The sequence below is a fragment of the Callorhinus ursinus genome, unplaced genomic scaffold, assembly GCF_003265705.2.
Source record: "Callorhinus ursinus isolate GAN/ISIS: 27379988/994484 unplaced genomic scaffold, GSC_fseal_2.0 scaffold19, whole genome shotgun sequence".
NCBI classification, from domain to species: Eukaryota; Metazoa; Chordata; class Mammalia; order Carnivora; family Otariidae; genus Callorhinus; species Callorhinus ursinus.
This window is the reverse complement of record NW_027397081.1, coordinates 27,466,844-27,480,204: the sequence shown is the minus strand read 5'-3', so window position 1 is coordinate 27,480,204 and position 13,361 is coordinate 27,466,844. Positions and strand designations below refer to the sequence as shown.

General features: G+C 45.2%; 1 protein-coding gene across 9 annotated transcripts in view; it reads right to left on the bottom strand.

Moving 5' to 3' along the window:
- NTM (neurotrimin) overlaps positions 1–13,361 on the bottom strand; it is a 962,773-nt gene that overhangs the window by 398,885 nt on the left and 550,527 nt on the right. For 7 of the 9 annotated variants that reach the window (XM_073903994.1, XM_073903995.1, XM_073903991.1 and 4 more), the window contains one exon: positions 451–535. In XM_073903994.1, the coding sequence (XP_073760095.1) occupies positions 451–494 (44 nt within the window). In that variant the 5' untranslated portion in view covers positions 495–535. Of the gene's footprint in view, positions 1–450; positions 1,373–2,078; positions 2,242–13,361 lie in introns of those variants that run through there. The other 2 variants (XM_073903996.1, XM_025893994.2) reach the window with 2 other exon arrangements.

Sequence of the window (13,361 nt, the reverse complement as noted above, 5' to 3'; positions counted from 1 at the left end):
TGGCAACTCCCCATAGCATGGGCAGAGTGAAGGCATTCACACGAAGCCAGACTTGTCCTTTGGGACTCATTAACTTCAGAGATGACAGTTCACGCTGAGCCCCAGCCAGGTCCCCAGTCACCATGGCCACTAGGTTCGGGCACACATAGTGCCCAGGCCACTGTCCTCAATCGCGGTGGCTCCCTGCCTCAGCCGCCCCTCATGCTTACCAAGTCCCGAGCCAAGGAGGCCAGTTTTGGGGAAACAGCTCATCTCCCCAACCTCTGAGCGTTTCCCTAACACCACCACGTTCCCGGGGCAGAGCACTCAGCTCATCCGTGAATCCTGCAGCCCAAGGAACCAGCGACCTCCGTACCAGCTGTGCCAGTGCACACACCTGCACCCCTGCCCCTCTCCCCCCACAACCCATACGCATCATTGTCAATTCATAGAAGAAAGACAGCTCCCTACCTGAGGGTGGCGCTCTCCCCCTGCCGGACCGTCACGTTGTCCATGGCTTTGGGGAAGGTGGCATCTCCGCTGCGCACGGGCACTCCTGTGGGTACAAGGAACAGCAGCCTGAGAGACACGACCACGAGGCACTTCCAGGGCAGGAACAGGTACCCACAGACCCCCATCCTCGACAGCCACAACTTCCCAGAACTCCAGCAGCGGCGCGGCACACACCCCCCGGGCGAGCACAGGAAGTGGGTGGGGTGAGGGAGCGAGCTCAGGGACCCAGCAGTGAACTAGCGGCGACCGAGAGGCGCGGGAGGAGAAGAGCGCGCAGACTCCTCGAAGTCTAATATTCCTCCCCCAAATCCGGCCTCGGATAACCAATTCCACGGAGGACAGCGAAGGAGGCTTCCTCGGTGCTGCTTCGGCCGGGGAAGATGGCCAAGAAAGGGGAAGCCGCAAGGCAGGTGCAAAGGTGTGGGCACGTCTCAGGAGTCCCTTCTTCCCGTTAGCAGTTCTGACATGGCACTTTGGAGTGGAGTAAGCACTTTGGTACCAGAAGGGGACAGGGGGTGGGTCAGATCCGGCTCCCCAGAGGTGGTCTGCAATTCCTCAGTTCAAACAAGGGGGAATCCAACACTTTCTTTATAAGTTTCGGAGGAAGGACCGCCGGCAGAAAAACAATCCGTAACAATAGCCAAGATGGAAAGTAGAGCACGCAGGAGGCGGCTCCGCCGAGCTTCGTGCGATCCGGACCCGGGGTTCCTACGGCAGCCTCTCGGTCAACTTCCTCTGAGCCGAAACATGCGCTGCAGCCGCTGCGATCCGGCCGGTCTGGGCAGGGCCAGGCGCCGCGGCGGCGGCCGTGGCAGGAGCGGCCCGGCTGAGCGCACCGCGGCGGCCCCTCGCTCGCTCGCTGGGCAAGGCGAGGCGCAGCCGGCACCGGAGCCGCGCGGACGCCACGCTCAGCGGCCGCCCCCGGCCTCCGCGCCGCCTTCCTCCCGGGAGCAGCCCCGACGCGCGCGGGCCCCGACCGCCGGGGTTGTCATGGCAGCAGCTCCATCACTGACCGCCACTTTCTCCGGGGCCGCCGGCGAGCGAGCGGGCGGACTGCGCGCTCATTCCGGCGGGCGGGCGCGGGGCGCGGGGCGCGGGCGCCCACCTTAACCCCTGCCGCGCCGCGCCGCGGTAGTGCACCAGCCAAGGCGAGGAGTTTAACCATTTCCCCCCTTGAAGATCTGTCACCTCCAAATTAAGAAGAAAGGCAAAGTTACCACACAATCTTAATAAGCCCAAGACATCTTAATAAGGGTCACAAACTAATTAACTAGGAAAGGAAAACCCTGCAGCATGCTTGCATGCACCTTTAAAATGATCCGATTAAATCCATTAGCATTTAGAGTAAATTTACAGTGTTGGAAGGATGCTTTAGAATAATCTAATTTTTATTCAATAGTCAACGCCCACCCTACCAGCACCCCGCCCACCCCAGGAAAGCTACTTTCAAACACCGGAGACTCAACACCACCATTCTAAACAGAGATCTTACATATATAAAATAAATGCAAAATCACAGAAGCCCCTTAGTATGTGAAACTTCAAAATCGCATCAAAATTTTGGTCAAGTTCCGACACTAACTTACATTCTTTTTTCTTGTTTTGTCGACATTAAAAGATGCTAGCCCTGCAAAAGTGCTCATTCAAATGAATGAGTGTGAGCCACTTGCTTTATTTATACTGTGTACTCCCAAGTTCTCTGGGTTTCACAGTCTTGCAGAGCTGATTTCATCTTAAGAGGTGTGTTTTTCGAATTCTTGAAACCCTGGGAAAAACTGAATTTGCCTCATTTCCTGTCATTTCTCCTCTCTGGCTGCTGTGGGTCCCTACATACCTACATTTTAATTTCTCCCTTAAGTTCAGCTCAGACCGAATGTGCATTCCCCTTCCTGGGCCTGGCCCCTGAGCTGGGGAGAAGCCCAGAACATCTCAGCCCACACAGCAGCGCCAACACTAGAATACTCTCTCCTCAAGGCCTCCCAGATCTTAGCCCCCTACACTGACCCAGATTCTCCCTGGGGATAGAGAAGGGTCAACCAAAGGTGACTTTGTTTCTTTCTCCCTCAACTTTCTATCAGATCCAACCAGGAAGCTGGTTTTATTCAACACCTGTTAAATAACAGAAAAATGTTCTTCCCAAAGCCATCCAGCCAACACCAAAAAGATTGAATCATTCTAACTATAAGAGTCCTGGTGCCAGAGAAGTCCTTACACCCTGCAGGTAATAACTACCATTTACACGTAGATGACACGTGTGTTAGAGATGAAACATGCATTTCCCCCTCCTACTCCCTCCTCTAACTGCTTTAGATTGGTAGGAATGGAGGTACAGTTTGCAGATGTGGGAGCCATACTCCAGGGTAACAAAGACAGACTGAGCAAACGTGTTTTTCCCTTTTAATAGTTGACCAGAAATGGATCAACCAGAAAAGTTGAGCAACTTTACACTGAAGCTCTCAATTAATCCATCATTAGGATCATTTTTCCTCATCTCTGGTGACTTCTCCTGAGATTAAATTCTCAGGGAAACCCTTCTGCTACTTTTGGCCAGTGGGGACCATTTGATATATAACACCAAAAAAATCAACTGTCAACTTATGGCTGCAAGAAATGACTTTACTATCAGGAAAAAAAAAAAAAAAAAAGCAAAAGCAAAATCAGAAAATGGCATCTATAGAGAGCAGGAGAGTTTTGTTTATATTTTTGGGGGAAAAAAGAAGAGAAAAGCCTATTTTTACACCAGTCCATTCTTGCAAGAACCCTATTTTATGTCTATTTTACAATGGGAAACTCCGGAAATAGTAAGTAAAGAGTAAGATTGTGTTTGATGACTTATAGTCTGCTGAATTTGGGGTTCTTCTTTCCCTAAAATCAAGGAGTTACCTCTAATCAACCATCTATCCATTTTACCTGTCCCTCATGCTCCCCCACCAACCCCTCTGTGTACACACATCCTCACCATCAGCTGGAAATAATTACAGTGGTGGGGAAGGGAGAGGGATTCGTTCTGGGCTTTGGAGTCATTTCCCTACAGGCTTGGGAATGGCACGGATGATTCCTTTCATAATAAATTCTAGTCCTGGCTCTTGCATCTAATTCCCCGGTAGGTACAAATGAGCATTAGTTTTTTTTTTGCATCTGGGAATGTGGATAATGACAACAACCGGCCTTCCCCGAGGGACCTACATAATATGATTAACTCTACAGGAAAACACTTAGAAATCCATTTAAGGTGGAAGATGCTTTATTAATACATTTTGTCTGCCACCACTTCATTATTATGACTGAGCAGGAAAATAATTCTTCATAGGGGCTCTTTAAGATGTTTGGTTTATACCAGTATGCATGTCATTGATCTAAGACAGTCAAACCATCTTTGTCTCTGGCCATGAAGGGAAAGTGCTGAGCTGCAGCATCAGGCAGGAAACCCAGCAGAGCTCAGGTAAGCCTCAGAGTACAGAGAGAAAAACAACTTACAACCTCCTACCTGCCCTCTGGGCCCAAGGACCCAAACTTTATTCAAAAACGGCAGTTTGTTATACAAAAACAATGAATCGTGGATCACTACATCAAAAACTAATGATGTAATGTATGGTGATTAACATAACATAATAATAAAAAACTAATGATGTATGGTGACTAACATCACATAATAAAATAAAATTAGAAAAAACGAAGAAAAAACAAAAATGGAAGTTTAGAAAGTGGTGAAAGACCAGAGATGTCTGTGCAGTTAACAAGGCAGAATCCATTTCATCTGAACTCCTTGATGAAGTTGTTTGAATAGATGAAGATCAAAATCAAAATCATATGTCAATTCCCTGCCCACCCCCTAATCACTAAATACAACCAACACTTAGTGGCTTATCTTATATCCTGTCTCATGCTTCATAAAAACTGCTGGATTTATTTTATTTTTCCCAGCATATCCGAGTTAATGAAAAAGGGATGACAGTCGGAGCAATTTCATTATTTGTGTTCTTTATAGAAACAACTTCCTTTCTGCCTCCTGGAAAGCAGCATCCTAACAAGCGCCCACCTCCACCTTCTTCCCCCGTCTCCCTCTCCTTCCTCCCTTCCCTCCTGCATACACATATACTGTACACATAAATCAACTTGTCACATCTTGTCTCTGTGCTGACAGCTGTAATTGCTTCAGGTTATAAAAATATCTATAGGACAATGCCTTTCAAGCTCACAGACACACGTACACACACAGACACACACGTACACACACACACACACACACTGAGCAAAAGAAAACAATCATACTCCCTTTAATGATCCCTTGACTGCAAAGAAAGGGGAAGGGAGATCTTGCCATGCAGACCCTGGAGAGTGCAGGCAGGTGAGGAGACAGGGGTAGAGAGAGACTTCTGGCAGCAGTAGCATCTACATGCTAAAGCAGAGTTGGAAAAAGAAAGAAATTCCCATCCAAAGGGAAATCAGCAGTTGTTTTTGTTTTACTCTTTGTTATCTACAGCAAGCCAGGGTTAGCTACTAAAGAGCCATGCATATTCCACACACGCAAAAGACCAAAAGAAGAGCACTAGCTTAAGAAATGCCACTTCTGCTTCTCCTTCTCTAAAAAGGCTAAAGGCCCCCCTCTCCTGGTGGAGATTCCAAATAGGAGCTCAGGCAGGAAGATGAGAAATGCTGGGCAGTTAGAGTGGCTTGGCACAGAGCAGACATTGAGAGGTTTAATCAGAAAGGGCAGTGTGGATCTGGATAAAGAGCTGCCTCTAGGGGAACAGGGATGGGCTGGACTCTGAAAAATACATGCTATTCTTTTCCACCTATGTGAATATAAGATCAAAATAAAATCATTGTTCATCTGGGCTAGAGTCCAACATATTAGGATTTCAACAGATAGAGCAAAAGAGCAACTTGAGGAAGGGAAAGCAGCCTCCGAGGAGAAAAAAGGGGTCACAAATAGAGAGAAGAGAAAAGGAGAGCAGGGAGAAGTGGCAAAGGTTAGGCTATCTATGGACTTTGAAAGCCACACGACTTTCTAAGAGGTACATAAAGGGGAGAGATGGTCAGAAGAATAATCGTTAGGTAGACGGAAAAGTAAGGGAGAGCACAATGAACAATTAAAATCAAAGTGCCAGGTGCACTTTGAAAAAGCAAAAGCCAGATGCCCGAAGGGGAGCACCCCACAAGCCAGGGATCTTTGGGGCAGAATCTTTCCTTACCTAGGTTTTGGGTCATAAGAATCACAGAATGATATGGTCAGAGGGGACCTTGGAAGATATTTCATATAACCCACTTATTTCATAAGTGGGGGATTGAACCCAGGAGGGAGAGGTAGTTACCGTGGGGACATAAAGGTCATAACTGATAAATCAGAACTACAATTCAGGATGCCTGGCTCCTGTTCCAACAGAGCTTTCTGCTACACATGTCAGGTAAGGACACTGTTTCAGAGCTAACGAATAAAATATCTCCTTTGGCTGCTACATCTTTGGGCAAGAGAGAAAACTACTGAAGAAGTGATACTGCTACTGCTCAGAATACCTCTGGGTATCCAATTATTCAACTGAATTCAGTGTATTCAGTAAACATTGACAGGTAAAGTTTGAGCTCTTCCAATACAGCAGGAATCTTGTTGGAGTTAGTGATACAAAATGAAAGACATAGCCCCTGCCTTTGATTTGCTTATAGTCTAGTGCTGTTAGGTTTGGCAGTGGTCTTATTTTTACTTACATCCATGACTTTTGAAGTTATAATGAACTCAACCCCACGCTCCCTATAAGCCCTTGAGAACATTCTCAGTGCTAAGCAAAGCAAGCTGGAATATACCTCCCCCTTGGAATCTGTTTGACCCATTAGCTTGTGCAGATTTCCAGGCACTGACCATGGTTTCCCAAGCTTCATTTAAAGTGGCATTAGGAGGGGAGGAGGTAGACTCAAAGATTTATAAACGTAAGTGAGAAATTCATCTGTACGTCAAATGGGCATTTAGTGCACGCTAAATGCCATCTGTGGGCTAGGCAGTGCACTGAAGCTGTGGATGAGAGAGACAAAAACAGAATCAACAGGAGCCTTACCCTCGTAAAACACACTGTCTAGCAGGGCAGACAGATATTAAAGAAATGACTTTACAAAACAGTACATCCAGCTGTGATAAGCGGGAAATGAGAGAATGCATATGACAGAAGGTTCTCACGGAATCTGGGAAGATGAGGAAACGTTTCCCCAAGAAATGACTTTAATCCGGGACTTCATTGTGTGGAGATGAAGGGGGAAGGTGGTGTGGGCAGGAATCTCATTGCGGGCAGACAGGAGAAAAGGCACGCAACCCAAGACAGGAAGGAGCATGGGCAGAAGTTACCTTTCACGTTCTCAGGTTGTCCTTATTTTTTTTTTCTTAAGATTTTATTTATTTACTTGACAGAGACAGAGACAGCGAGAGAGGGAACACAAGCAGGGAGAGTGGGAGAGGGAGAAGCAGGCTTCCCGCCGAGCAGGGAGCCCGATATGGGACTCCATCCCAGGACTCTGGGATCATGACATGAGCCGAAGGCAGCCACTTAACGACAGCAACCCAGGCATCCCAGGTTGTCCTCATTTAAACTAAGGACGGGTACATCTGAAGAACTCTGACTGAAAACCTCTAACTCTTCCAACACTCTGTGTTCATTCACTTACTGATGTTTTCAGTACAAATTTAACAATGAGGAATGACCGTGAGTGGGCTTTGGAATGGGACAGACCAGAAGTCAAACACTCATCATCTTCATCACTAGTTGTGTGACCTTGACTTTGGGGAAATAACCTCATTTTTGAAATAATGGTCATCGTGGTACCTACCACAAAGCAGTGGCGTGAGGAGGAAATAAGACAGTAGATGTAAAGAGCTCGGCAAAGGCCTATCACACACACGGCGAGGATGAAAATGCAGGTGCCACTGTGCAGGGACCAGCAGGGACAGAGGAGTGCTAGGGCCTGATCTTCAGAGAACCCAGGGGCAGCCCACTGAGCACGGGCCTGTGAACACCACTAGCATACAGATCCTGAGAGGTTTCATCACAAAACAGCAGACACTTCCTGCTGAGACATGGTCATAAAAGGGAAGTAGCTTAGCCTTCAAACCAGGACAGGAAGAGGGTGCCCCTCCAGCTCCCACCAGAGTGTCTCAGCATCAGTGTTCTACAAAAGCACACAGGATATAAGCCTGTGGGAAACAGCCTGTGCTTGAGAAACGGGATAGGGCTTGCTCTTCGTGTGGCAGCATGGGAACTTTGATCTGTTGCGCTCCCACATATAAGTGAAACGTAGTGAGAAAAACCTGAACAAAAGATGAGACACCTCCATCCCATCATTAAGTGAGCAATCCACTCCAAATTCCTTCAGCTCCTTCCACTCCTTACAGGAAACTTTATGCCCTTCTTTGTTCCTATGTGCCTGATGGCTGAACTCAAAGCCTCCTCAGGTCTAGATCGTAGACTCATCATTTGACAATAATAGCCTGCGCTTGCCTCATCTTTCCTAATTCCTACCGTAGAACCCCCCAGAACACTGCTTCAGGATTAGCCTCATTACCTCTGTAGAAAGGATCGAAGGGTCCATGCATACATATCCATCTACCTGCATAGACAGACACCAGTTCTGATGGTCATGAGATACAGCCACGCCAGAGTTGGGTTGGGACTTCTCATAGAGAAAGAGCCCTCTGAATGACAATCTCACCAGCCCCCAACTTGGAACTTAACACCCCAAGTTTACTGTCAGAGGAAACTGGCCTGCATCTACCCCTGAATTCTATTCTCCCCAAACAATCGCCTTTTACTCATTTCTCTCTTTAACCCTTCCTCTGCATTTTCTTTAGTGGTTTTACTCCTTGTTTGCTAGCCAAGAGCAGCAACAGAAGAGATAAAAATTTGCTCGGAAACATACAGTTTCAGTTGTACTTTTTACTGGAGGTGACGTCATATAAGTATAATTTTGTAAACCAAAAGATCTGGGTTCTAGTGTCAACTCAGACCATCATCAGGTCACCTTAGATAAGGTGCTTTTCTGAATTCTTAGTTTCTTTTTCTTAGTTTTTAGTTGTCAAAAGAACCAGCATCTTCATGATATATGGGTCTTTGAGAAGATTTTATGCCTCCTAAAGCATCTAAAGGGGCTAATGCCCTCTTAAAAGTGAACCCCTAGAGTAAGATGGCGGCTCCACAGTGGGGCCTGAGGGGTCTAGGGTATCACCTGCCACCTGCTGGCTGCATGTGGGTGCTCAAGTCACTTCCGCTTTGCTTCTAAAGGAAGAGTTTGGTTTAGGTGACTTCCAAGGGCCCTTCTAACTCTCATAGCCTATAGTTTTAATGCTTCTTGACACTCTCCTCAAAAGCACTTTCTCCTTCATATTCACTTATCAGTCCTTCCTGTAGAGAAAAAGCCCTTCTCCCCATGTCCTTCCACTCTCTCCCGCACCAAGGTATGCACTTCACAATTCAGAGCGCTGTTTGAACAAAGCAATAAAAAGAGCTGCCCTGCATCTAAGGTAAGCCGATGGCAGAGCCAAGATGATTAAAAGTCTTCTGATAAAGGGTTTCTTTAAGGAAAAGAAAATCCCACAATGCAACCAGCAATGTTAATCTTCAATAAATACGCTGTTAATATTTAACTGGCATTTATTTAAACTTACAGTAACTGTCCTATTAAATCTAAATTAATTGCCCATTTGGGAATCTTCCCCTAAAGCCTAGCTGGGACATGGCTATCTAGATCATAGTCTATGCTAGGCATCCAGCCATAAAAGAGAATATTTAAGCCATCCTTTTAAGACTAAGACTATTAGAATATCATGGTTGGAAGGGTCCTAGAGGTCAACTCAACTAGTAAGTTTTATACCCTGTGTGTTTTGACTTTTGGAGGGCCTATTTTCCCCCAACTCTGCCTTAAGAGCTTGTGCGTTCCCTTTATCTCTATCCCTCCTCTTCTTTTTATTTTTAATTCCTCTCTCTCACTTTCTTTCCTTTCTGTTAGCAATTTTTTTTTTCCCTCCTGGACCTCATGTATGAGATTCATTGTGCTGTGTTTTTGTCTCAATCTCTCCTGAGTTTCTTAGGATAACCATTTAGGATACTTTGCAAATTCTACATACATGCATATATGTATGCAAATATACATATATAAATGTTACACGTATCTTATGTGTCACAAAGACCATTTTATAATAACAGCTGTATATAAAAGACTAAGAGCTGTGAAATAATCCCTGAGTCACACTGCTTTAGAAGGGGCAGTGAGAGTGTAATTGGGTAGAACTGATCTTTGCTATCCCTGAGATCAATCAATATTTTTTATTATAAATGTGGTCCTGGCTGAACTTCTGGGATGTTATTTTGCTTTGATTGTAACACATTTACAGCATTGCTACATCACATACACACATGCACACACTCCCTCACTCACCCACCGTTTTCAGCAAGTGCTTTTACTAGTACAACATGTGGATTAACCATGAGAGATTGATGGACTCTGAAAAACAAACTGAGGGTTCTAGAGGGGAGGGGGGGAGGGGGATGGGTTATCCTGGTGATGGGTATTGAGGAGGGCACGTTCTGCATGGAGCACTGGGTGTTATGAACAAACAATGAATCATGGAACACTGCACCAAAAACTAATGATGTAATATATGGTGATTAACATAACAATAAAAAAATTTAAAAAAAAAAAAGAAACACCTAATCAGATGGGTTAGTGTTCAAGCTGAGTTAACTTTCCTCAAGGAGTGGGACATGATGGAGATTAAAATAATTCACCCAAAGGTTTCTAAAGGTGTAGATCCCCGAGTTCAATTTGTGAAGTGCTCACTGTTTGCCTTGCAGGTGCCTGGAGAGGAGGTGGTGGTGGAGAGAGGGATGGAGCCAGAGAAGGACAGGGGTAGGTAGGGGAATATGGGACATGGATGAGGAAAAGGTGGGCAGATTGGAAGCCATCCCACACATTTTTAAGAGGACAAAATGCATTCTGAACTATTTACTTGAGGAAGGCTTGCATTTGCACTGCCTACAGAAGCCATGCTTCTTCGGGTGTCTAACTCAGCTAATACACAAACCATCCCACTTCCTTTTTCCTTCTTTACTTCAGTTGCTGTCAGGTTAGTCTAAAGACACCACACCATCCGTACAGTGTCTTCACATTCAAAGCATCTTTATTCTATTTTATTTAGTCTTCAAAATTCAAGAAATAATTGAGCACATTTCTGTAGGCTCCTGCATCATCCTGACTTTTACCTGATCTGCCCATCTTTATGCATTACCATTAGGAGTTTGAGAACTTTCACAAGGAGGCAATGAAGTCTACAGTGAGAACATCTCATTCCTCCTAACCTGAGAGTGGATGTGGGCTTTCCCTCCTGGAAAGAAATGGTTTCCCTAAACCTTTTGTACATTTTCTTCCTCTGGTTTGCCAAAAAGCTCCCAAGGGGTGCGGCAGGTAGTGCAATAGAGCAACTTGTGAGTGGTTTGGAGGAATGGACTTAACTGGTGCCCAGGTAGCATTGAACCTGGGGGAAAAAGAACGGGCAAATGTTTTGAGTGTACATGTGAATAAGGGATAACACGTGAAAATAATTTACCTAAGTTTTCACAACAGTTTTGACAAGGTGTCAAGATCAAAGATGCCTTAAAAACAAAGTGGGTAATGAGGAGACGATCTTCTCTTTCAAAGGTGGAGAATTAGCTTAAAACTAAGGCACAAATCAAGAATAGATTGGCATGGGGCGCCTGGGTGGCTCAGATCGTTAAGCGTCTGCCTTCGGCTCAGGTCCTGGGATCGAGTCCTGCATCGGGCTTCCCGCTCAGTGGGGAGCCTGCTTCTCCCTCTGCCTCTCTCTCTCTCTCTCTGTCCCTCATAAATAAATAAATAAAATCTTTAAAAAAAAAAAGAATAGATTGGCATGTTTCTATATGGAGAAGTATTAATTCTAGATTCCTTAATGTGATATTTTTATCAATGAGGTCAGAGGGAATTCATAGAGAACTCGACCAACTTTGCAGAAGATATTAATTTCCCTTAAGTGATTAAATCTGCAGGTAACATGGATGAGCTGCAAACAATCCACAAAGTTATGTGAGTGTGCAGAGAAGTGGGCAAATGCAATTCAACATATTTTTAGGAGAAAACATCTGAAGTGTGCTTCTAAGGGGTGCCTGGGTGGTTCAGTCGCTTAAGTGACCAACTCCTAATTCCAGCACAGGTCATGATCTCAGGGTTGTGAGCTGGAGCCCTACATCAGGCTCTGACCTGGACTTGGGAGCCTGCTTAAGATTCTCTTTCTCCCTCTCCCTTTGCCCCTCTGCTCACCCTCTATAAGTAAATAAGTAAGTAAGTAAGTAAATAAATAAATAAATAAATAAATAAATAAAGTGCACTTCTAAGATGCTGGACTCTGGGCAGTGGAATTAGGAACAGCCATCAGGAGTGGATGTTGGGGTAAATGGCTTTGGTTTGCAGGCTGAGCTCTTCAAATTGCTAAGTTCACCTTGGATGATTTTCTTACCTCTCAGAGCTTCAATTTCCTCCTCTATTAAATATGAATATCACCTACCTCATATACTTGCTGTGAGGGTTAAATGAGATGGTACCTGGAAAACCCTGGCGTGCAGTGCAGATGCCACAAACGGTGGCTAGTGGTTATTCTTCTACAACCCAGAAAAAACACGTTGGAAATAGTCATGGCCAGTGACTCCCAAGCTATGATCCCTACAACACATTTTGGAGTATGATACTGTGGAATATTGTCTGGAAATATCAGGGTATTTTGCCAAAAAAAAAAAAAAGTTGAGTCACATATTTTATGAAAGCTATTAGAAGCATATTGGGAAAAATAGAAACGAAGAAAGAGATGTTACCTTTCCTTAAAGTTACTGTGTGAAAATTCTTCAAATATTACTTCTAATAGCTATTATTGTCGCTCACAAATAACAGAGGAACCTCCCGCGCCCGGATTTCTGAAGTCAGTCATCGGGAGTCACTTTCAATCCCTTCTCCCTCACGGCTGCCCACTCACATAATCCAATCAATCCTTCTCCCTCACGTGGCTTCTTCATCGAAATATCTTTCATGTCTGGCCACCTTGCTCAACCTCAGCTGCCCAGCGCCAGCCTAGGACATCCTCCCTCCTTATCGTCTTCTCTGGAATGGTGAGCCTCTCTCTCACATGGATTTCTTTCAGCTGCTCTTGTCAGATCTATTTCAAGCTAAAAATGGGAACTAAAGTTTTCCTGAAAAATCTGACCACGTCACTCTGCCGATTCAATCTTCTGTGGCTCCATGCGGTAATTTGAGTAGAGCCCCACATCTTTTCTTTTTTAAAGATTTTATTTCTTTATTTGTTTGTTTATTTGTTTATTTATTTATTTGAGAGAAAGAGAGAGCACAAGTTGGGGGGAGGAGTGGAGGGAGAGGGACAAGCAGACTCTGCACTGAGGACAGAGCCCAAAACAGGGCTCGATCCCAGGACCTTGAGATCAGGACCTGAGCCGAAATCAAGAGTCGGAGGCTTAACCGACTGAACCACCCAGGCGCCCCAAAGCCCCACATCTTTGATGTGGCTTCCGAGAACCTCATGATGTGGCTTCTGTTTTCACCTTTTTCTCCTGTCATGTCTTCCTTTATATAGTCATATCAGTCTTTATTTTAATTTGTTCTTATTTTGATCCCTCACAGGTTCCTCTTTCTCAACTCTGGCCTTTTGCACAGGATGCATTCCTGCCTAAGATACTGCCCCTGCATCACGCGGGCTAAGTTCTATTCATCCTTGTAAGTTCTAACTTCTTCCAAAGACCTGGCTTTAACTCTTCCATTTGAAGAGGGTAAATGCTCACTGCATCAGTAGGTGTAGCATTCATACTCTTTCTAAT